Source organism: Polychytrium aggregatum (assembly GCF_025602895.1).
Source record: "Polychytrium aggregatum strain JEL109 chromosome Unknown BJ171scaffold_13, whole genome shotgun sequence".
Classification (NCBI taxonomy): domain Eukaryota; kingdom Fungi; phylum Chytridiomycota; class Chytridiomycetes; order Polychytriales; genus Polychytrium; species Polychytrium aggregatum.
Window position 1 is genome coordinate 183,540 of NW_026516215.1, and position 22,591 is coordinate 206,130.

General features: G+C 55.8%; 6 protein-coding genes across 6 annotated transcripts; 3 read left to right on the plus strand and 3 right to left on the minus strand.

The window, feature by feature from the left end:
- Positions 1-51: 51 nt before the first annotated feature.
- On the plus strand, positions 52-2,789 carry BJ171DRAFT_499549 (S-adenosyl-L-methionine-dependent methyltransferase). The gene is made up of 10 exons (XM_053110481.1): positions 52-291; positions 443-588; positions 719-803; positions 1,013-1,167; positions 1,302-1,660; positions 1,886-1,904; positions 1,976-1,985; positions 2,108-2,137; positions 2,214-2,222; positions 2,324-2,789. Exons 1-10 carry the CDS (start codon positions 59-61, stop codon positions 2,670-2,672), a joined length of 1,395 nt encoding a protein of 464 aa, XP_052967840.1. The 5' UTR covers positions 52-58; the 3' UTR covers positions 2,673-2,789.
- A 362-nt stretch (positions 2,790-3,151) lies between these two features.
- BJ171DRAFT_457898 (kinase-like domain-containing protein) lies at positions 3,152-6,640 on the minus strand. Its single transcript, XM_053108365.1, has 5 exons — positions 5,628-6,640; positions 5,232-5,541; positions 4,966-5,082; positions 4,685-4,855; positions 3,152-4,558 (listed from the first exon to the last, which is right to left on the minus strand). Exons 1-5 carry the CDS (start codon positions 6,150-6,152, stop codon positions 3,300-3,302), a joined length of 2,382 nt encoding a protein of 793 aa, XP_052967841.1. The 5' UTR covers positions 6,153-6,640; the 3' UTR covers positions 3,152-3,299.
- A 43-nt stretch (positions 6,641-6,683) lies between these two features.
- On the plus strand, positions 6,684-12,011 carry BJ171DRAFT_499554 (armadillo-type protein). The gene is made up of 17 exons (XM_053110482.1): positions 6,684-6,880; positions 6,996-7,096; positions 7,212-7,284; positions 7,399-7,460; positions 7,585-7,765; positions 7,881-8,090; positions 8,213-8,261; positions 8,539-8,733; positions 8,941-9,233; positions 9,337-9,427; positions 9,573-9,726; positions 9,821-10,142; positions 10,223-10,336; positions 10,450-10,722; positions 10,897-11,235; positions 11,362-11,519; positions 11,637-12,011. Exons 1-17 carry the CDS (start codon positions 6,749-6,751, stop codon positions 11,869-11,871), a joined length of 2,982 nt encoding a protein of 993 aa, XP_052967842.1. The 5' UTR covers positions 6,684-6,748; the 3' UTR covers positions 11,872-12,011.
- A 500-nt stretch (positions 12,012-12,511) lies between these two features.
- BJ171DRAFT_580409 (uncharacterized protein) lies at positions 12,512-13,961 on the minus strand (the record flags this gene model as incomplete). The annotated part of the gene is made up of 3 exons (XM_053114040.1): positions 12,512-13,043; positions 13,301-13,464; positions 13,620-13,961. 3 exons carry the CDS (start codon positions 13,959-13,961, stop codon positions 12,512-12,514), a joined length of 1,038 nt encoding a protein of 345 aa, XP_052967843.1.
- A 212-nt stretch (positions 13,962-14,173) lies between these two features.
- Positions 14,174-19,038, plus strand: BJ171DRAFT_499557 (GNAT acetyltransferase 2-domain-containing protein). Its single transcript, XM_053110483.1, has 8 exons — positions 14,174-14,482; positions 14,673-14,967; positions 15,146-15,316; positions 15,483-15,917; positions 16,061-16,653; positions 16,736-17,562; positions 17,786-18,392; positions 18,637-19,038. Exons 1-8 carry the CDS (start codon positions 14,274-14,276, stop codon positions 18,857-18,859), a joined length of 3,360 nt encoding a protein of 1,119 aa, XP_052967844.1. The 5' UTR covers positions 14,174-14,273; the 3' UTR covers positions 18,860-19,038.
- Positions 19,039-19,654: 616 nt separating this feature from the next.
- On the minus strand, positions 19,655-22,036 carry BJ171DRAFT_580411 (uncharacterized protein; the record flags this gene model as incomplete). Its single annotated transcript, XM_053114041.1, has 1 exon — positions 19,655-22,036. One exon carries the CDS (start codon positions 22,034-22,036, stop codon positions 19,655-19,657), a length of 2,382 nt encoding a protein of 793 aa, XP_052967845.1.
- Positions 22,037-22,591: the final 555 nt, after the last annotated feature.

Genomic DNA, 22,591 nt, shown 5'->3' on the forward strand with positions numbered 1-22,591 from the left:
ACACGCCATTCAAATCACCGCCGGTGCTGCGAAGGATCGATCGGGCGCTCTGAGCAAGATGGCTGCGAAAACCAGCGAGACCCCAACATGGCATCTCGCAGAGAGCGAGCCTCTGAGCGACCCGCCAGAGGGCGATCGGGCGACCAAGAATAACGAGGAACACCTGCCAAAGCCAGAGCCAGAACCAAAGCCAGAGTTGCCGTTGTCGTTCTTGGATTTCCTCGACAAGCAAGGTCTCTCTCCAGCAGAGTATATTCTCGACAAAGACCATCCGATTCTGCGGTCGATCAGGTAGAGCGGCAAGCGAGTAGGGCCATCCAGCGAGCAGTCTCTCGAGCCCGATCGTCCATCGGCCAAGCAAGGATTCCCACCGCATCCCATGGTTTGCTCGGCCGCCGTCACCTCTCAGTTAATTGCTTGTACACGAACTCTCGACCTGCAGAGTCAATCCCAGAACAGCAAGTGATCTGACGCAAAGTCAGCTCGAAGCATGTCTCGGGACTGCTGTTGTTCCTGTGGCATGGCTGCCTGGATTCTATCAGTTTGATCCGAGCATCAAAATAGCACACTTGCCGCTTTACAAGGAAGGTCGGTCGAATCGAAGGCATATCACGCTGCTGTGTGAGAGGCGCATGGATCGGGCAGACTTGGACTGAGTGCGATCGCTGCCGAATGCCGGCGGCTGCTAACTCACTGGCCGACTCGACGCATTTCACAGGCAAGATATATGGCATCGATGTCTCCAGTGGAGTTGCCGTGCACGCTCTTGATATCAAGCCTACCGACCAGGTTCTTGATTTATGGTGCGTTTGACAGAAGCGAGGCCGCTACCGATGGTTTGATGGGCCTGCGCTATCGATTGACCAGTGGTTTTCAAGTGACAGCATCGTTGCCCACAACAACATCGCCAGTTTATGTCTCTGAGTTGACCACAAGTACGATGGCAGCGGATTGGTCAAGCTCAGTCAAGCTACTCACCCACTCCTGCCGAATTTCCAACTTCCGTGCCCAGTTGCGCCCCTGGTGGCAAGCTTTGCTTTATTGCTGATCTACAGGGTACTGGACCCGGGACAGTGACCGGGGTCGACATCGAGGCACACCGGCTTGCGACATGTCGGAGTCTCACCAAGAAGCATAAGCTCGAGCGGGTGAGGCTGTTTCTGGCTGGTAAGGCAGTGTCAGCTACGGGGGCTCATGTCGAAGGAGCTCAAGCCCCGAGCGTTTTGCTGAGAGCTCGAACTCGAACTCCAGGCATCATGGTTGACCGAGACACTCTTCGTACCAACATCTGGATCGCCCAGACGGCACGACATTCAACGTGCATGCACCATCTGCAGTCGGCAAGCATCGTATCTACAAAGAAGTGGAGCCAGTCATGCCACGAAAGAGGCCATGGACTGAAGACGATCCTGAAGCCAAGGTCGCTCCGACAAACGAAAATCTCACCAAGCGAGTCAAACCCTTCCACGCTACACGCCTGCTCCGATCCGATCCCCAGCTCCAGCATCCCGATCTGCTCTATGACAAAGTTTTGGTTGACGCCGAGTGTTCTCACGAAGGCTCTATCTTCCATATCCAAAAGTTTGATCGCGTTGGATGGGACAACTTTGAGACCAAGTTCAACAATCCCGAGCGCATCCGCACTCTCGAGAGTCTGCAGGTGAGCAGATTGTGGGCATTTGGGGTCGATCGCTGACATGATCATTCCAGATCCAGTCTGGACAATGTTCTATCGCTGCGACAGCCCCTGACTGGTCTCCGATGGCCCCACCTAAGCGCAGTGCAGTTGCCGTCAGTCTCTCCGACTCTGTGGGATGAAGTGGCTTCCAAAGACCTGACCTGCGCTCCACCCTGACTCATCTGCCCCAATACCTCTTTGCTCCAGCAAGGGCTAATATCAAATGGTGAGTTGCGAAACAGGTCCACTCTGTAGCTGTTTTCATGGATCTAACCCTGACCCCCGTTGTACCGACAGGATTCAAAATGTGAGTCAACATACTGCCAGACTTGGATTCTACAGGTGTCGGATTTCACAATATCTCGCTTGGTGCATGCTTACGAACTGCTTCGGACTACATCCCCAATCCCCCTGTTGTTGGATATTAAGGCTCAAGCCCGGCGGCATCATGGTCTACAGGTGAGGTGAGGCTGGATTGGAGCTCGATGTATGTGGCTCGACACCCATTTACTAACACATTCTCTATCGTCACCAGCACATGTAGGTGAGTAATTGGAGCTTTGATTCAACCCGATGGCTCGTCTTCCTGTTTGTCACGCACGGCCGATCGACAGCAGCTCACCGTCAATTCTCTGGCGTCGGCAGTTTTGCCTGTCAGCAAAACGAATCTATCGTCGCCTGGCTTCTCGAGCAATGTCCGGATGCTATTCTGGAGGCCATACCTGGTGTCGACAAACTTCCAGTCGCGCCGACGCTGGCTGCCAAGTTCAAGAACGTCGACTTGCGCCACGTTGTTCGCTTTAGCCCCAGATGCTCCCAGACGAGCGGCTTCTTTGCAGCCAGAATACGGAAGAGGGCGCCTAGTGGTGACCAAGCCAGCGGCGACCAGGCCAGCCACGACCAGTCTGGTGACGATCGGCCGGGTGTACCATCCCGAATCCGCTCAAGCGGCGCGGGTTATCCGGAGGCCATACAACCAACATCTGCGAAATGAACGGATTGCTCCCGTTTTGAGCCCAAAGTTCGCCTTTTTCTGTTTGGGTGTTGAATACATCTGCTGATCCGGTAGTCCCAAATGCATCGCCATGCGTTGCTTGGAAACCAGGCCCAGGATTATGTCAGTCAGGCATCGCCTGCGGCCTTTCCAATAGCTCACGCAGTTTCGTCGCTATCAGAGCCAGGGCAACATGCATGCCCAAACAGGGGGCGGGCTCAAGGACACACTATCCGAGTGAGCTGTTCATAGCTGTGGACAGTGGAACACGGCGCAGAATCGCATCACCATCGTCGCCAAGGGCGTGGCCGGAGTGCAAGTTCACACCAATCGATATCGGCCACGCATCAAGACTGTGCTCTCGCAAACCGAGCACGCCGTTGAAGAATGATGATGACCGAGCGGCGATGATGAGTGGTCTATGTCATTGGAAACTGGTTGCTAAATGCGAACGCTGTCTTCTGAAGCAGCGCACGACTCTGGTTATAGTATCGCATCGTGTTCCGCTGCATTGTCCAGAGCTACAGTGCATTGCAAGCTGCTGTGTAGATATGCTCGATTCAAACAACTGTCGACTCGTACCCCAAATCCAATCCTTGATAACTTTTACAGATAGAGAGTACCAAGCTACAAGCGTTGCTTGTCGAACAACGATCGGATTGCGCCCATAAAATCGAATCCAGGCACAAGCTCGCCCGTTTCTATTACCTGCATTTGATGCTCATCGATCTGAAGCCGAAACTCCAGAGTTTTATCTTCGCTGAGCATCTGGTCGAGCATAAGTCCAACGGCCTCCTCCGGGCTCCTGGCAGTCTCCAGGAGCGATGGCGAATCAGCCGGGCGATGGTCTGGCGAGTGCATGGAATACTTTTGAGGGAGTGGAAACCAGCGGCAGTCGTACGCAACCACATCCGCTTCCTCAGAGCGCTTGTATCTGATCTTCCCTCTGTCGAGAGCCCCGAGGACGTGTGCTTCGACAATGACCTTGGTCTGGGTGGTTTGGAGAACAAGACTGCGTGTCCCCATACGCAAACCCAGGGCGGGCTTCTCGAGTGGTTCCGGTTGTGCGGCTGTCTGAAGAGTTGCTGCTTGAGGTGACTTGCGTGTGTGCTCCACAACCGCAAATCGGCTATGAGCCTTGGTCGAAGACAGTCCGGGCTCGGTCGGCGATGCGTAGCTGTAGCTGGACACGCCAACAGCCTTGAGTCGAGTCTTTGACGGTGAGCATAGGACTCTCTCGGGATTCTCGGTGGTGGCACTGCGTGGTGTGAACATGGCGTGGTCCTGTGTGGGAGCTTCGAACAGATTGAGGTCGGTATTGACTGCAAGCTTGCGGGTCTCTGTCGGAGCGTTGACTGTTGTAGCCGTGGTCGAAGCGGGAGCCGATGTCGAAGCGGCCACTCGCTTGGCCTCGGGTTCACGGGTTGTCCAGTGGGATTCGATACTCTCCTCGGTGTCTTCAGTATCTTCCTGAATCTCTTGCAGCGCTGTGTGTGCGATAGGCTCCTCGATATCCATCCCTGCTGGCTCCGGACCGGCCAGGGATTGCTCTGGAGCATGCTTTGGGACTTTCCATGCTCTTTCCAACTCGCTGACCGGGGCTTTGCCCTGCTCGAGCCTGCGCATTACGAGCCAGAACTTTGCGGATGCATAGCTGGGCTCCTGTTTCCCAAGTGCCTCGATTACGCTGGCGGAGGGAAGCCCTAGCCGCTCGAGCTCGGCAAGCGCTGCCGCCTCCATTTCCTCGTCTGGCTGGATCGGGGGGTTATACTCGATATCAGGGAGCCGTGCACCATCGGTTACCCATGTATGGCTTCGAATCTGATCCAAGGTCATGCGGTGGCCAGTGTTGACGTTCAAAATCGATCTGAGCATATCTGCGAGCTCTGATTGCTCGCCCACGGCGAGCGGCGTCATAATTCGATTGCATGTTTAAGCCCGGGCTCGTCGTGATGATCAGGGCCCTCAGTACGTCCGGTTCCACCAAAGCAGGAAAGCGCCAAAGTACTCACCAGGGCTCAGGTGCTCCGGGATGGTGTACTTTCCAGTCATGATGTGGAGATACATCCGAGACATGTTGCGGTCGTCAAAGGGCAGATGCCCGCATACCATAACAAAGAGGATCACACCGAGCGACCAAACATCGACTTCGCGGCCTGTATATTTCTTGCCCGCCAGCATTTCTATGCAACCACAAGTCAGCCACACTATTCTTCCTGCCTGTTCGCTGTCTGCGGGCTGGTCTGGGACTAAGCACGCTGCCACCGAAGCTACAAAGCCAGCACATCCTCACCTGGGGCTGCATAGGCTGGACTTCCGCAAAAGGTCTCCAAGAGTTCGCCGTTTGATTCGGCAGCATTGGTGAATCCAAAGTCGATGATCTTGATGTTTCCATGGGTATCAAAGAGGACTGCAGTTCGTGCCAGAGTCAAGATGCGGAATAACGGATGCTCAGCCAGATCCCACGGCCATCCGCGCCACAGTGCGGGGCTTCCATATCTTTTATGGGCTACCCTAGACAATGTCGAGCCACACTGCTGTCATGCCGGCTATGCTTACCGTTTTCGGGCTTCAAGTCTCGATGGACAACGTCCCGCTGATGACAGTATCCGACCCCAGATACCATCTGGCGAAAGATGACTCGGGCCACTGGCTCGGAGAGCTTGCCGTGCTTGACCACATACTCAAAGAGCTCGCCGCCAGGGGCATACTCAAGCACCAGAAAGATCATCGAGGATGTCTCGAACACCTGGAGAAGCTTGGCGATGTTGGGGTGGTTCAAGCTGCCCATCACAAGGATCTCCCGTAGGATGCGCTCTGTTGCGCCTGGTGCCTTGAGATTCTCTTTCGGGAGACACTTGATTGCCACCTAAGTCAGGGCCAGGCAAGCAGGGAGAGTTCAGTCACGAATTGCATACTATGCTTGTGCTCCTGTGTGCGTCAACACAAGCGCACCTTTTCTCCAGTGAGGCCGCAGGTTCCAAGCTTGACCTTGCCGAAGCCGCCCTCGCCAATGATCTTTGAGATGCCGTAGTCTCCGATTCGGTCGACTTGGAACTGAATCTTGCTCTTGAGATGGATGGCTCGCTTTTTACTCTCACCCCCAGCAGTCGTCGAGCCGGCATCCGGCTCGGGGCTGATTCGTCCTTGATCAGCCCCGCCGATGGCTTCAGGCACCTCACTGCTCGCACGCCGAGTGACACTCAGCCGCTTCAGCACGGCACTGAGAAGCTTGCCTGCCTCCCGCTCGTTTTCTTCCAGAGCAGCAGAAGGGTTATCTGGATCGCGCTTGCGGTTTGTATAAAACTGCGGAACCTGCACCGGGGTACTTGGAGTTCTGGGAGTCCTGGGAGTTCTCGGGGTCCTGGGAGTGCGCGGGGCTGATAAGGCCCTGGCGACGTCGAGGGGCTTGGCCTCGTCGCTCTCGCCCGGCTTGAGCTGGTCCTTGAGAAGGCTAATCGGTGCAGGTAGATCTTTCATACTGGTGCGGTGGAATACGTGATGGGCAAAGGATGTCAACCCAAGAAGCGCAAGGCAGACGCACTGGGCGCCATCGGAGGAGAGGATATCGGCGAAGCTTGCGTTGCGCCAACCAATCAACCAATCCTGGCCGCTCCCGCTCAACACAATGCTTGGCGGTTCATGCGTTGGTGGAGGCGGGCAAGCGTGCGAGCGGGCTTCGAGAACCACAGGCGGTGCACAGCTCGCAAGATGATTTGCGGTTGGTGGTGGCCCCGAGGTATTCTTGAGGAACCTGTGCTGGTTTGTTCGTGCCGCCCGAGTGTGAGAAACATGGGCTGGTCCAGCAAAGCAGTCAAGCAGCCAAGCAGCAGAGCAGTCAAGTAGCCAAGTAGCCAAGTAGCCAAGCAGCGGAGAGCCACCGCCAGATTTGCCTCCGTCTCCACTCCTCCGTGCGGGAGAGCCTTGGTCCGTCGTCGACACCGATCGGCTCGGGCTGGACGACGCCAGCATCCCAAGGTTGTCACGACCGCTCGTCTCGTGTCGCGGCAGGTTTTCTTCTTGTCCTGGATCTGACTGCTGGAGATCGCTCTGCTGCCTCGCTCATCTCGCCCGCCATGGCCTCCCCGTTTGAACAGATCTGCACGGCTCTGCAGTACGCAGCCTCTCCCGAACCGCTGGTGCGCAAGCCTGCCGACGACCAGCTTGCTCAGTGGGAAGTCGTTCCCGGATTCTACTCAACACTGCAGGTTGGTTTCTTTCTTCCTGAGATGCTGCTCACCCGATCCGGATGCCGAGCCATGCCGAGCCATGCCATCGCCGAGCTGGGGTGTTGGCAGACGTGCTGACCGGTTCGTCAACCAGGAAATCTATTTGAATCGATCCGTCGATCCCAAGATCCGAACCCTGGCCATCATCTATCTCAAGAATGGCATCGAGAAATACTGGCGCAAGACGGCCAAAAAGTACCAACGCATCGCCCGAGCGTCCGCTTGGCTCTGTTTCGCCTGCAGCGTTCTATCGCGGAGACTGGCGAATGAGTCGCTAACTCATATTCTTTCTACTGCATGTGCTGGACAGCCCCATCGCTGCTGACGAAAAGTCCCTCATTCGATCGCGGCTCCTGGGCAGCTTTGACGAGCCCACCAAGCAGGTACTGGTCGCTTCCTCGGGTCCCGGAGCAACGATGCATCGCACCTGCATATCACAGTCGAATGTCCCGATCCTGGAATCGGTTGCTGCTGCTTCTAATGCCGGGATTGTCTAGATGTCTGCTCAGGCGGCACTTGTCATGGCCAAGGTTGCCCGGCATGACTTTCCGAACGACTGGTGGGTGGCACTGCACTCTCTCTGCCCCTGCCCATCCTGATGGACAAAAGTCCATCAAAGATAGCCATGTATGCATTACCCTTCGTATCCTCACCACCGAGGCTGACTGCTCGCTCGATTTCAGGCCCGATCTGCTGCATGTCCTGATGGGCACAGTCCAGGCCGCCGTCGCTGAGAAGCCAGCCCCCGGTCTCGATGCCAGCCGCATTCGGCTGATTCAACAGAGCGCACTGTATCATCTACATCAAGTAATCAAGGCCCTCTCCACAAAAACGCTTATCGCCAGCCGGCAAAAGTTTGAGCAGGTGCGATCCTATGCGGCGGCATCCTGTCCGACATGCCCAAGTGTCTGATCTGCTTGGCGATTCCCGGGTTTGCTTGCCATTCTCTCACCCATTGATCCCTCTTCCAACCCGACAGCTGGCCCCAGAGATGCTTCGCTACACTGTATCGCTTTTCTATGACCGGGCCAACTATTTCCTCGCTGGGGTCGCAAACTGGATCCACGGCCAGCAGGTCGACCCCGACGATCTCGAAGGTGCCCTGCAGCTGGCCATCCTCGCATTCAAGTCCATCCGACGCCTTGTTTGCTATGGATACAAGACGTTCTACACCGATCCAGATGGCCTGGTAGGCCTCGGTGCTCACTGCATTCGATGGCTATATCCCGTCGCAGCCACTTTGGGCAACCGGTTGCATTTTTCGCTGCGGCGATGAGTCGAACTGACAGTACAATTCATCGTCGACCGCAGCAATTCTTCCAATACTCCATCGAATATCTGCGCAAGTTTACGGCACTGAGTATGCAGCTTTCTTTATCAGTAACTGTCGTTGGCGAGCGACGGGCGCTCGGACGGCCCTCTGCACACTTTATTGCGCATGATATCTTGCAACCGCTCTATGGCTCCGCATCAGTTGGCTCTGTCACTGCGAGTGTCTTTCTTGAATCCACCAGCCGCATCGCAGACAAGAGCTTGTGCCTTAACCTGGCGTGTGCTACCCAGACTCGCTAGATTGCTCGGGCCATCTCCAACTCGGCGTCGATATGCTTACCACCCTGTCGAATCTGCTCCTCTAGAGTCGACTCTGGCCAATGCTACCAAAGGCATCTTCGACGGCATCAATAAGATCATCTTGCACCACGGCAAATTTTACCTGGAGCTCCAAAAGGTTCGCTTTCTCAGCTTTGTGCTGGCTCCAGGATCCATCGCCGTGGCCCAGTTTTACTGGGGGGAGATCGAGAAGTACGCCCAGTCAAAGGATGCCTTTCTTGGTACGCATCTGTTTCCGGTAGCTCGCAGCCACCAGACATAAGATAGAGCCCGCGACTCCACACCCACTCCGGTTTGCTCATCGGACCATCGCCATGTGCCGTGTGGAATATCGATGTCCTAGTCCTCATCGTGACCCCCACACCGATGCCTCTATCCACACCGGGTCTGTATTTATATCCCTGCTATCTCACTGACGAATGCAACAGCGGATCCATCGAATGAGCGATTTATTGTTCAGGCGCTTCAAATCCTCAAGAATCTCAACAAGAACAGCGAGTTCCATGTCAGGTCGCCCGCTGAGGCGGTGGCCCAAGATATTGCCCAGTCTCGCAAAGTGCTCTCCGAGCAGCTCTTTGTACCTGCGACCCTGACCAAGATGTGTCAGGTTCTTATCGCTCAATGCCTCGTTCTCGGGCCGGATGAACTGCAAAGCTGGGAAGACGATCCCGAGTCCTTTGTTTCCGAGGAGGAGGCCGACCACTGGGAATACAGCATTCGGGTGAGTTTGCGGCTGTAGTAGTGTCTGCACTCCATCAGTCGGGCCTTGAACTGAGCTCTGTGGACCGCGCCATCCTAATCTAACCGAGTGTGTTGCTCTTCAGCGCTGCGCCGAGAAGCTGCTTACCGAACTCGTTGTCGAGCACCGTGCTCTGTTGACTCCGGTTCTGGTCGGCATGCTCCAGGAGGTGTATGGTACGTACCTGAGACGGACAGCCGGCGCCGAAACACGGGAATGGCGCTTGGAGACGAACACACGCTAGGGACCAGGGCTTGGAAGTCATGAAAGGCATTTCGCATTTGCTACAGCTCCTTGCGTTTCTCACATGTCGGCATTCAGCGCGGGGAAGCGCTTCCAGTCTCCATGATATCATTTTGAAGGATGCCGTCTATGCAGCTATTGGGCTTTGCGCGCATGATCTGTACGATCAAATCTCCTTCGATACGTGGTTCCAGAGTAATCTCCGAGCCGAGGCGCTCAGCAACGATTCTAGGTATGTTGTCCACGCTTTGCTCCCCCGTGAAGCCGCATGGATAAACTGTCGGCTGTGATTGCTCATTGCTCCGTTGGGCATGATGCCACGCCAGCATGCGTATTGTCAAGCGCCGAATTGCCGAGCTGTGTGGCAACTGGATCGAAATCAACTGCTCGGCCGATGTGCAGCTGGAGGTCTACCGGACCCTGTTTGTGCTCATGCAGAAGGATCAAGACATGGTCGTTCGCCTGACCGCGGCTATGAATCTCAAGAGCTGCATCGACCAGTGGAACTTTGATTCGAGCGCGTTCGTTCCGCTGCTCCCCATGTGCATTTCGCTCTCAATCGATGTGATGAAAGACTCTGATGAATTCGATACGAAGATGAAGCTCCTGAACTGCCTCGCTGTTGTTGTCGAGCGCATGGAGGGCCATGTAAGCCGCGCTCGCTTTTTCTGTGAGCCATGCATCCCTCGCCAGGTCGGCGCTTGCTCACATTTGTACTTGGTACGTAGGTAGCGGCATACGCCCCGAGTATCGTCCAGATTTTGCCCGAGCTTTGGGAGTTCTCTGAAGATCAGAATCTCTTCCGTGCTTCGATCTTGGTTGTTTTGACCCGACTCGTTGCGGTAAGGATGTGCCAATCTCGAGCTGCTCCGTCACGGCATCGCACATATATCTGCATTGGCTACTCTGCCTAATAGCGGTGTCGCTTCATCGTGTCCATTTTCGAATTGCGTAGTCCCTACGCGAGAACTCGCCCTCTATCCACAGCTTTGTCACTCCGCTGATCCGATTCAGCGTCGACACCGCGGAGCCTGCACATGTGTACTTGCTGGAGGACGCCATCGACCTTTGGCTTGTGACAATGCAAAACTGCGTCCAGTCGTCGGACGAGCTCGCAAGTTTGTTCCCAAGCGCTCTTGCTCTCCTCGAGTACGGCGGTGAAAGCACAAAAAAGATCCTCAAGATCATCGAGGCCTACGTTTTGTTGGATACCGTTCGTGTGCTGCAGGTATGCTCGCTTCGTGTACTGGCTCGGTAGAGCCATTCGCAGTGCGAGCACAACAGACGACTGGGCTGAGGCTGGGCTGAAGCTTGGCACATCGGCATTTGGCATTTGGCATCGAGTGGGTCAATGCTCAATTGGCGCTGCCCTCACACAACCTCAACTTCAATACCGACTCAGACGTATGCCAGAGATATTCTGGATGTAATCGCGCGTCTCGTCGGCAACATCAAACCCGATGCCGCGCACAGCATCTTGCGCTGCGTCGATATCATGCTCCAGACGTGCCACATCGCCAACTGCTTCCCAGCCATCGGCGAAGTCCTTGTTGGATCCGGATTGCTTGCCAATCTTGCCAAGACCGTGATCGAGAACATCGAGCTGCACGTCGTGATTGTCAAGTACATCTCGATCTTGTCTCGAATGGCACTCTACGACCCCGAGCTGTTTGTCCGATCGATTGTGTCGGTTGGCGGCGAGGCCGCACTGCCTGCGCTTATTGACGCTTGGTGCGATAAGGTTGGTAGTGATCTGAAATCGGATGCCCAGCTCGATGCCGTGCTATTGCGGTGTGAATCGGATTGCAGCTGCTAACGCGGTAACGCTAAATGTCGATGATGCACCTGCCTCACGTTCGTTCTGAAGTACGACAACATTTCGCATCCAAAGCAACGGAAGCTTTGTGCCTTGGGCTTGGCGACCCTCCTCCGCAGCAACAGCCACCTGGTTTACCCGAAGATCGAGGCCATCCTCAACGTTGTCACCAGCGCTTCGAATGAGCTGAAGGAGAGCGATGCTGCCGAGTGAGTTGCCGCGTATTTCGACCAGATCGTGGCCACATTGCACTGATCGCCACCCGTACATCGAGCATACCCAAGACTGACATGCCTTATCCCTGTCTCTATCCGATTCGTGTGCAGTCCGCTCATGCGCTTCTATGAGGCCCGCGATGACGATGACGACGAGGCAAGCCCGGATGGCAAGCGACGAGCAGAGCTCGCAAACCGCGACCCTGTTGTTGCTACTCAACTCGTCCCGTACATGAAGTCTGTGGTCTCGCAGTGTGCTGCCACAATGGGTGCCCAAAACTGGGAGCAGCTGTGTCGACAAATCAGCCCCCATATTCTCAGCGAATGGACCAAGGTGTCGGAGTAGGCTTGCCTACATGCACAATTTCGCGGATGACCATGGTGCATCGTCCTGTGCTCATTTGGCATCCGCTAGTCACTTGGCGCATTTCATTGCAAAGGCGATGGACTGGAAGAAATATACTTTTACTCGTCCGGAGAGTCGATCAAGTTGAGCACAAGAGGCAGTGGATCATATGCATCGGCACTGGGGTATGGAAGACACCTCATGGGAACGGCGGATTCGGGATACAGGGCATCTCTTGAGGGCCTGGTGATGGCTCTCTCAAACGAGATAAATGAAAAAAGCTGTATTTTTTGAATCCAAGAGCAAGCCAGCCTCGAGAACGGCACTGATGACAATTCCAAGAACACACCCAGTTGGCAACAATCACAACAACTACGACAATACAGCTACTACAGCAATACAGCAACTACAACAATACCGCTACTACGACAACTACAGCAGGTACGACACAGAGAACACAGATACTCTTGTCGGATCGATAGGCAATTCGATTTGCAGCGCGCCCAAACTGAAGCAGGACGACACTGTTTCGACCCAGGAGTGTTACTTCCACTCAGAAGGTCTGGGGCACCCAGCGTTGCAATGTCCCACTTTGTCAGGAGCTGCAGGAATGACAGCTACCAGACAGTCGGTGGGGCATTCAGAGCTTGTACTGGGTCAAGCCCACGATCTCGCAGCTGCAGTTCCACAAATTCTTCTGGCTGTGTTCATCACGGGCATCGGCACTGGGAGTGTCCCACTCGCCGAATTGGTTCATGTACTTGGCAGACTGGCCGTGTGCCTCCTTGGTGAAGGCAGCCTTGACAAGGACACTCGAGCCTTGATCCTCGGTGCGAATTCTGGGGAGGATCCAGGGGAAAACGTAGCGCATGAGGAGCTGCATGATGTAAGGAGAGTCGCGGGTAAACTCGGTAGTGGGAACCCAGCCCGGGGTGAGGGCAGTGACCGAGAGCTGCTCGGGCAGAACCTTGCGGTGGACTTCCAGGAACTTGGCCAACTGCAAGGTGAACAGCACATTGGCGACCTTGGAGGAGGAGTAGGCGGCAAGTCCCACGTATTTCTCGCGGAAGGGGTACTGGGCAGAGAATGATTCGACGGTGGCTGTTTTGAAGTCGAAGTTTGGGCACGGCACCTGGGCGTGGTCTCGCTCTTGGGCATTGAGATGCAACTCACTGCACGAGTGCGAGTGAGTGAGTGAGTGAGTGGGTGGGTGGGTGTAAGTTGTGAGTTGTGAGTGGTCAAGTTCTGCCCTGGGGCCGCTATCAGGCCCTCGATTTCAAATCCGCCCGCCAGGCCCACCAATTTCGAATCCCCCTTTCCTGGTGGCGGGAGCGAGCGGCGCCTCGCTTCGCACCAGCAGCAGCGACAGCAGCATCGGTATTCGCATGGCACGGAATGGCGAGAGGTCGGCAGTGAGCCGGAGGGCTACCTGGATACGTTGACGATGCGCGCGCCTGGGCCGGCGGCAATCAGTTTATCGAGAAGCAGCATGGTGAGCAGGAAATGGCCAAAGTGATTGGTGCCAAGCGTGATCTCCAGGCCGTCCTTGGTAGTGGCATAGGCGGACACGGCCAAGCCGGCATTGTTCAGGAGCTAGACGGCCGTTGTCCCGGAAACAAGCCCAGTCGATCGGTAGCCGGCATATGCAAGGGATAGAGAACCAATACACCATGATCAGCTATCGGAAAGAACACCGCGGCAACGGTTGCGTCGTCACAAGCACTGCAAAGCGAAATTGCGCGACTTACGATATTGAGTGGGATGTTCTTCTCCAGGAACCATTTGGCAAATGCTCGCACGGACTCCAAAGAGCCAAGGTCAAGGATGCCGTATTCGATGATGAAGGACTTTGTTCTCTCCTGACTGGCAGCCAGCTCGGTCAGCTTGCGCACCGCAGCCTCGGCCTTGTCTTTATTGCGGCAGGCCAAGATGAGGTGGAAGGGCTTTGCGCCGTCCTCGACGGCCTTGGAGACGGGCTTGGTCAGATGGACCTCGTTCTTGATCAGCAGCTCGGCACAGTGGTATCCGAGGCCGGTGTTGGAGCCGGTGATGATGGCGACGGTGTGGGTGTGGGCGGATGGGGCGGTCATTGCGCTGGGGTTGATGGGGGTGCGGGATGGGTCCTGGTCTAAGCGCAGGCGGAGGCACCTTCAAGACCCTTGGCGCTCGGGCGAATGCGGTGCAGCACCCGTGACCGCCCGAGCGAGCGGAGTTTCGCCGTCGCACCCCGTGTGGCTTGCGCTCACTTTTTTTTTTTGCGCCGTTGCTGGCGGCCTCGCGGCGGCTGTTTCCGTCTGACGCAGCGAACTCAGCCAGCAGATCGTCTCGACTGCTCCCCCTGTCCGTCTTCTGAGCCCGGCCAGCACCAGCCCTCTGTCTGCATTGCAGTACCCGCGCTCGCCATGTCGAATCTGCAACGAAAAAAACTCGACTCCCGAATCCCCGCCCTCATTCAGAATGGCGTCCAGAAGAACCACAGATCGTTTTTCGTCGTCGTCGGCGATAGAGGCAAGGACCAGGTGGTCACTCTCCACTTTCTTCTGAGCAAAGCCCGAGTGTCGGCTCGGCCCAATGTGCTCTGGTGCTACAAGAAGGATCTTGGCTTCAGCAGGTGAGGGCCGATGCGTCTCACCGACCGGGCCATCAGCGTCTCGCTGCCGATGATCTCTGTCGGCAAGTTCGCAGCAAGTTCGCAGCATGTCGCACAGTACGAAACGGAGACCATCTGTGTCCCGCTCATTGCATGTATCGAGCTCACCATGTTCTTCCCGATGGCTGTGCAACCAACTGGGCATGTCCAGCCATCGCCAGAAGCGAATGAAGCAGATCAAGAGCCAGATTGCGCGAGGTATCAAAGATCCCGACCAGGATGATCCCTTTGAACTCTTTGTGTCCTCGACTTCCATCCGTTATGCCTACTACAAGGAAACAGAAAAGATTCTCGGCAACACCTACGGAATGTGTATTCTTCAGGACTTTGAGGCCATCACACCCAATTTGCTCGCTCGCACCATCGAGACCGTCGAGGGCGGCGGCATCGTCGTCCTGCTGCTTAGAACCATGACCTCCCTCAAGCAACTGTACACCCTTACGATGGTGAGAGATTCTCAGCACCTCAGCGCAGGAATGCGTCTGGCATATTATCAGCCCTGGGCAGTCGTTTCTAGGCAGCGATTTTTGCAGCTTGCCGAGTCTGGATGAGCGCATGTCAGAACCGGACCGTCAGTCGATATCGCGGGGGTTGGCTGACTGAAATCGGCTACATCACTTTTAGGATGTCCACAGCCGTTACCGCACCGAGTCGCAGCACGAGACTGTCGCTCGCTTCAACGAAAGATTCATTCTTTCCTTGGCCACTTGCGACACCTGCCTGGTTGTCGACGATGAGCTGAACGTCCTTCCGTTGAGTGCTGGAAAGCACGTCAAGCCCCTTCCGCGTCGCGAGGTGAGGTCTATGCCTTGCAGCCCGAGTCCAGTTTCGGACCTGATACCGTTCAATAAATGTTTTGGCTGCCCGTCCGCTGCTCGATCTCAGCCCCTCGTTGACGGCTCGGTCCCGCTGGATTCTCTTGAGACGAACGTTACTTAGCATCGATTTCTTTTGCGGCCAGGAGGAGCAGCTGACCCCGGAGCAGCAGGAACTCAAGGAGCTGAAGGCCTCCCTCGCGGACACACAGCCCGTTGGCTCCCTCGTTGGTGCAGCCAAAACACTGGACCAGGCCAAAGCCATCCTTACCTTTGTCGAGGCCATCGCCGAAAAGACACTGCGCTCGACGGTGACTCTGACGGCGTCGCGTGGTCGCGGCAAATCTGCTGCCCTTGGTCTCTCGATTGCTGCAGCGATTGCATACGGCTACAGCAACATCTTCATCACAAGTCCCAGTCCCGAGAACCTAAAGACCCTCTTCGAGTTTGTGTTCAAGGGGTTTGATGCGCTGGGCTATGAGGAGCATCTGGATTATGACATTATCCAGAGTACCAACCCTGAGTTCCAGAAGGCGGTCGTCCGTGTCAATGTCTTCAAGGATCATCGACAGACCATCCAGGTAAGTTTGGCAGTATTCCGTGGCGGCGCTGGACACAGACAGGACCTCTGGATTGGGTTGTCGGAAAGATTCTCGATTTCGGCCGATGCCTTAGCGAGACAATGTGGTCTAACATGCATGCATCCGCACACAACAACCGATAGTATATCCAACCCACGGACCACAACGTTCTGTCGCAAGCTGAGCTTGTCATCATCGATGAAGCGGCTGCGATCCCGCTGCCTTTGGTCAAGAATCTTTTGGGTCCCTACCTTGTTTTCATGGCTTCGACCATCAACGGATACGAGGGAACCGGAAGATCGCTCTCTCTCAAGCTTATCCAGCAGCTCCGAGAGCAAAGCCGCGGCTTCTCTGAAGCGGGCGAGAACGGTGTGGTCGTCGGACGAGATGGGAAGCAGAAGAAGGAGACTGGCCCCAACGCCGCTGCGGCCACGGCCTCGGCAGGTGGTCGATCGCTCCGAGAGATCAAATTGGATGAGCCTATCCGATACAGTTCTGGCGACTCAGTCGAGTCCTGGCTCAACAAGCTCCTCTGTCTGGATTGCAGCACCCCTTCCACCGGCCAAGCTACTCGGGTCGGCGGCTGCCCGCACCCCAGCAAATGCGAGTTGTACTATGTCAACCGCGACACCCTCTTCAGCTATCACCCTGTTAGCGAAGCATTCTTGCAGAGAATGATGAGTCTCTATGTTGCCAGCCACTACAAAAACAGTCCAAACGATCTGCAGCTCTTGAGGTACGGCTTTGTGATATGGCTCTTGGTCTTTGTGTCTCGAGTGTGGCGCGCCACTAACGATGCTGGCATGAATCCCTTCCAGCGACGCACCCGCCCATCACCTCTTTGTCTTGCTGCCCCCCATCGACGAGGGAAAGACCACGACGCTTCCGGAGCCGCTCTGTGTCATCCAAGTGTGTCTTGAAGGCAACATCGCCAAGGGCACGGCCTTATCATCGCTGGCTCGCGGAGTCCGCCAGTCCGGCGACCTGATTCCCTGGGTTGTTGCCCAGCAGTTCCAAGACGACGACTTTGCCTCCCTCAGCGGCGCTCGTGTCGTTCGTGTTGCCACTCACCCTGACTACACCAGCATGGGCTACGGAGGCCGTGCGCTAGAGCTACTGGAAAAGTACTACCGTGGCGAGGTCCAAAGTTTGGACGAAGACGCCGATATGGACTCTCTCGAGATCACCCGAGTGTCCGAAGCAGAGCTCCAGAATGCAACGTTGCAGACTGACGAGATCAGGGTCCGCGATCCCGCCACCATGCCGCCGCTGCTACTGACCCTATCACAGCGCCCGCCCAAAGAGCACCTCCACTGGCTGGGTGTTTCCTATGGCGTAACTGCCTCACTTCACAAGTTCTGGAAGCGCTGCGGATTCTCGCCCGTGTACCTTCGACAAACTGCGAACGACTTGACCGGCGAGCACACCTGTATCATGCTCAAGACAATCCACCGGGCTGGCAGCAGTCTCGACGACGTCATGGTCGAACGAAACGATTGGCTTGGCCAATTTACCTGGGACTTCCGCAAGCGCTTCCTGGAGCTCCTCAGCTACCAGTTCCGAAAGTTCTCACCCGTTATGGTCATGGGTGTTCTTGAGAGTGCGCAGACGGGCGATGTCAAGCGAGGCTCTGGGGCCGATGCGGGTAAGCGAGTGCGCCGTGGCTAGTATTGACCGTCACCGAGCTGATGCCGAGAGGGATAGTGACCGCCAGCAGCACAATGATGCTCAACCGCAAAGTCGCTTGCCCTCGCTTGCCTTGCTTGCCCTCGTTAAAAAAGATTGAACCTGTTGATGCGACTTCACGTTGCCTGGGCCAAGTGCCGCCGTTGCCGAAATACTGATCGCAACTCACCGAATGTCTACAGCTCTCATCCGAAGCCAAGGCGAGCTGTACAGACACTTTACGCCCTTTGATCTGAAGCGTCTCGACTCGTATGCACAAAACCTGCTCGATTACCACGTCATCCTCGACATGTTGCATGCGATTGCCAAGCAGTACTTCCTTGGACAGCTCAATGCCGATTTGACTGTTGGCGTATCCGAGGACTACGTGAATACCACACAGGCTTTCAAAGATGAAGCCACCCGTGGAGTGAAGCTCTCTGCCGTGCAGTCTGCTATTCTCGTGGGTATGGGTTTGCAAAAGAAAACTGTCGAGGACCTGGAGGCTGAGATCAGCCTCCCTGTCAGCCAGATCCTGGCGCTGTTCGCCAAGATCATCCGTAAAGTTAGCGCTTACTACCGAGGTGTTCTGGAACGCGATGCCGAGGAAGAAGTCGAAGCCATTGTGGGTCAGAAGCCCAAGCGGGACAATGTAGCCACCAATGCCAAGAGGCGAGACGTCACTGACGAGGCTGCCTGGGACCCGACCCAAGTGACCCTTGGCGATGATCTGGAGACTGCGGGCAACGAAGCCATGGAAAAGTTCAAAGCCAAGCAGAAGGAAATCATCAACGGCATCGATCTTGCCCAGTAAGCACACACTGTGGTTGATGGTTGATGGTTGATGGTTGATGGCTGATGGTTGATGGTTGATGGTTGATGGTTGATGGTTGATGGTTGATGGTTGATGGTTGATGGTTGATGGTTGATGGTTGATGGTGGATGGTGGATGGTGGATGGCGCAATGTATGAGACAGCTTCTGATCGCCATGTCGTTTGCTCCTCTCCCTCCCTGTCGCTTCTTTGGACAACGGTGGTTACTTTTCAATCATAGGTACGCTATCGGAGGTACGGATGAAGAATGGTCGAGCGTCAAGGTTGGGTCGGGGTCCGGCATCGTTTCGATCAAGAATCCCGAGTCAACCAAGAAAAGAAAGCTGACCTCCGGCACGGCCTCGGAGATGGCTTCCAAGGTCAAAGGCGAGAAGACAGGCATCTATGACCCCAAGAATCTGATGGCCAAGGGCAAGAACAAGGTCAAAGGGCGTGGAAAGTAGGCCTTTGCAAAGTGACGAGACACTGGCGTTTGGCAACCGCATCCAAGCAACACAGGCGCAGGTGTCCGGCGCTGGGCAATTCAGCGCTTGGGCAGCTGAGGCAGTCCGCCCTGTAGAGCACCTGGTGACTGCTCTCGATCGTGAATATACACGTACGCTCCCTGTACCCATTGAGCACAGTCGTCCAATCATCGCATTCTGAGCCGGCCGGTTGTAGTGGATGACCTTCCCCCCCCCAATCGTATATTCAGGAGTATGCTGCCAAGAAGATGAACATGCCACCGCTGATGGACAGCGCAGTGGCGGTGGATGGCGAATCGAAGCGTGTTACTACAGCTTGTTTGGAACGAAATGAGACGGTGTGTCCCTGAGAGTCTCTCGGTGATCTGTAGTCCCCGGTAGACAGGCCGTGTGATTGCTTCCGGTCCTGGTTCAGGAAGGATCGTCTTGAATGCACCCGGTCGATCTCCTATGGCGGTGATCGACTAGCGTTACTGTCTCGATGCGGGAGTGTGATGGATGCATTCGACGCCTTGGACAGCTCCGTGGTTTCTCGATATCAAGACACTCGGGCGACTCGAATCGTTTGAGGTTCAGACAATGTGAGTTCCGTTTGGTGTGTATTCAAACCCCGGCAAACAGTGGCAACGCTGACTCAGTAGTAAGGTGTCCCGTTTCGCTTTCAGAAAGCTGCAAATGAGCGCCAGACAATGAGTATCAACTTCAACCCCAAAGCCACGGTCACGTCGTGTTTGTCTGAGGAGATTTATGCCTGATGCGCCTGGCATGTCGCAGCTATTCTCTCGCCGATCGATTGGTATCGCTGTCGTGGCAGTCGGAACGCTCGCGAGCTGCCCATTCCTGGGCTTTGTCGGCCCGCGAGAGTCGGTGGTACGCGTGAACAAAACAGCGGTACGAGATTCCTTCGGGACGATGAAACTCTCGCAAGCACGGTGCCGTCAAGGACGCCGATGTTGGGTCGCTGGGCGATGTATCAGTCAGCGAGCCAGCATCCGTGCGATCGTGCTCCAAAGGCCCGAGATGGGCGGTGGCATTGTGTTGACGACCGGGTGATCGTCCCGATGGCGAGGGCCTGAGCGCATCGGTCGCGGAGACGAGCGATTCGGGGTTCTGCCTTATGTGTGGAGCAAGGGGCAGTCCCATGCTGTCCTTCCAAACTTCCTCGGCGATTTCAACACAGCCCGAGACACAGAGCTGGTGGATCAGCCGAGAAAAGTCTCTGAGGGCCAGCGTCAGCGGCTTGGGCCGAATCGGAGCGAACTGCAGATTGGAAAAATAGTATGGAGTGATTCTGCGGGCAACAACTTCGTTCAGGAGACTCGAGCGGGTTTGCTTGACCAGATGGCTCAGCAGGGCCCGGTCGACTTGGCCGAAGATGTATGCTCTCCAGAGCTGGCGGAAGCTGTCGGCAAGGCGACGGTTGGCCTTTTGGTCATCCTTGCTGGCTTGTAGCGCATGAACATACCCCATCAACATGGCCACGTAAAGCTTTCCGTCCGGACGCACATGCTGTCGCAGCATCCGGTCAAAGTAGTACTCCATACTCTCGATTTGCGCGTTGAAAGAAAAGTAGTTGATGAGGATATGGTACGAGAGCACAGTGGGGTACATGCCACTTTCGATCATTTGGTCAAAGTAGCTGATGGCTTTTTGCGGGTTGTGGTCCAGCAGCGCCATCTTCATCATCGTGTTTGTCGTTTGGATATTCATGGTTTTGGAGGACGACACCGGGAGCTCCAAAACGCGGTCCATGTGTTTGAACATCCCCAGCTTGCTGAATCCAGACAGGAGTACTGCCTGGGTGCTCTTGGTAATGGCCTTGCGCTGTCCCTGGGATAGATAGAGGTCGACGACTTCGAAGGCCCGGTGGGCGAGCAGTGGAATAGTGAAGATCTGGGCCAGGAACATTTTCCATTCCTTCTCACGCAAGCGGAGCCCCGAGTTCCAGCCGTCTCGGAAGATTTCAAAAGCGAGCTCGGGGCGGGTGCTCTTCAAGAGGCCGACGAGGATCGTTCCAAAAGTGTCAGACCGAGCCACCGACGCTGCCGAGTCCTTGGTGAGGTAGCTTGCTCGAAAGAGCGACAGGGCTTTGTCGATCTGTCCCGATCGGATATGCTGCTGGAGAAGGATGTTTTCGGTAACCCGGTCGGATTCGATGCCACAGCGGCCCATCTCTTCAAGAAGGGCAAAGCCTTGGTCGACCAGACCCCGCTTCCACAGTGCGGCGATAACCGTGTTGAAGGACTCGACCTTGATAAGATCTTGGCGCTCGCGCTCGCGATAGTAGGACTTCATATACTCGAACGTGTAGAGCAGCCCGTCCACATGCGACTCTTGGTCGTACATAATGAAGAGCTGGTGAAAGACCTCTGGGGGGATGATGCCGTTGAGATGTATTCGACGGGCAACCTCCAAGCACTTCCCGTAGCTACGTTGGCTCATAAAATGCTTCAGCACCGCCACGGTGACGATCACTGACGAGGCATTGTCCTTTCTGAGAGGAGCGAGGTCGACGAGGGCCAGAATGGTGTTGAGTTGATCGTTCTTGGTGAAATGTATGACAAGATTGGCGAGCGTCTTGGTCGGCAGAGGCCCATATCGATCGGTGATGAGTTTGAAGACGGGTGCAATTTCGTCGAGATCGAGGGTCCGGCTGACCAGGATCATCAGCACTCGAATGCTGTCTCGCATCGAAACGGCGCCCGGCCCAAAGAGCTGCTCAAGATGACTGAACCAGCCGATGATCATCTGGGTGGATGTCAGATCAGAGGTGGCAATCCAAAACTCCATAATTCCTGCATTTGGAGGGACACGGACGAGCGACATGTCTCGCAGCACCATCGAGATGATCCGGTGAAAATCGGAGCTGCTGGAGAGCTGGGTGCTGGTGTAGGCGCACTTGAGGAGGCGGAAAAAGTGGTTGACAGAGAGTTGGGCAAGGCGGCCGGCGTAGCCCGAGATGTGCTTTGCGTAAAACGACAACAGGTGCGAGTCGCTCGAGGTATGATGCTGGAGCTGGAATACAAAATACTTGGCGTGGAAGTCGCGCTCGGAAATGTCTGGATTGCTTTCGAGCAGGCCACGACGGCCGGCATCGTCTTGCACGAGATCCATCAGCAGTGTCCGCAGCGCTGGCTGGACCGAGTCCATGGACATGGACAGCGCGGCCTCTCGACGCAGCGGCGACGCATGAAAGTGGTGCCGGGCGATTGCGAGTGGCACGCAGGATGGATTTCCGCAGAGCCTGGAATACGACGTCGCAGCAGTCCTGAGGACCATTCGCCTTGAATTCGGACAGCCTTGGGCAAGTGCGATCAGCGGTGGATAGTGCTTCATCATGTCGGGCTGGGCATGTCAGAGTTGTGCTGGGTGACGGTAGCCGATCTGGAGCTTCTCGCTGCGACTGGTTGGATACGGGATGCAGCAGCGACGACGATGGCGATGGCGATGCCTGGGCTATTGGCGGTGTGATCTTGGCCGATGCAGGGGACGAGCACTGGGCCAGGACGAATGCCGGACGAATGCACGACGAATGCACGACGAATGCACGACGAATGCACGACGAATGCACGACGAATGCACGACGAATGCAGGAGAGAGCAGCAACAGTCCGGTGCTGGAGCCCCGGGATGTTCCTGCAGGAGCCGTCCCAAAAAAGCAAAGAAAATGTGAGTAACGCTGAATGCGGGATGGTGCGCAGCGGGCAGACGG

Coding starts and splice junctions, on each gene's coding strand:
- BJ171DRAFT_499557 (XM_053110483.1), top strand. CDS start 14,274: ATGTCGAATCTGCAACGAAAAAAACTCGACTCCCGAATCCCCGCCCTC. Junction 14,968..15,145: donor AACTGTACACCCTTACGATG/GTGAGAGATTCT, acceptor CATCACTTTTAG/GATGTCCACAGCCGTTACCG. Junction 16,654..16,735: donor AACGATCTGCAGCTCTTGAG/GTACGGCTTTGT, acceptor AATCCCTTCCAG/CGACGCACCCGCCCATCACC.
- BJ171DRAFT_457898 (XM_053108365.1), bottom strand. CDS start 6,152: ATGAAAGATCTACCTGCACCGATTAGCCTTCTCAAGGACCAGCTCAAG. Junction 4,856..4,965: donor TCCAGCCTATGCAGCCCCAG/GTGAGGATGTGC, acceptor GTGGTTGCATAG/AAATGCTGGCGGGCAAGAAA. Junction 4,559..4,684: donor CCCGGAGCACCTGAGCCCTG/GTGAGTACTTTG, acceptor GCGAGCAATCAG/AGCTCGCAGATATGCTCAGA.
- BJ171DRAFT_499549 (XM_053110481.1), top strand. CDS start 59: ATGGCTGCGAAAACCAGCGAGACCCCAACATGGCATCTCGCAGAGAGC. Junction 292..442: donor CCGATTCTGCGGTCGATCAG/GTAGAGCGGCAA, acceptor CTCGACCTGCAG/AGTCAATCCCAGAACAGCAA. Junction 1,168..1,301: donor GGTGAGGCTGTTTCTGGCTG/GTAAGGCAGTGT, acceptor TGGATCGCCCAG/ACGGCACGACATTCAACGTG.
- BJ171DRAFT_499554 (XM_053110482.1), top strand. CDS start 6,749: ATGGCCTCCCCGTTTGAACAGATCTGCACGGCTCTGCAGTACGCAGCC. Junction 6,881..6,995: donor GATTCTACTCAACACTGCAG/GTTGGTTTCTTT, acceptor TTCGTCAACCAG/GAAATCTATTTGAATCGATC. Junction 9,727..9,820: donor GCGCTCAGCAACGATTCTAG/GTATGTTGTCCA, acceptor ATGCCACGCCAG/CATGCGTATTGTCAAGCGCC.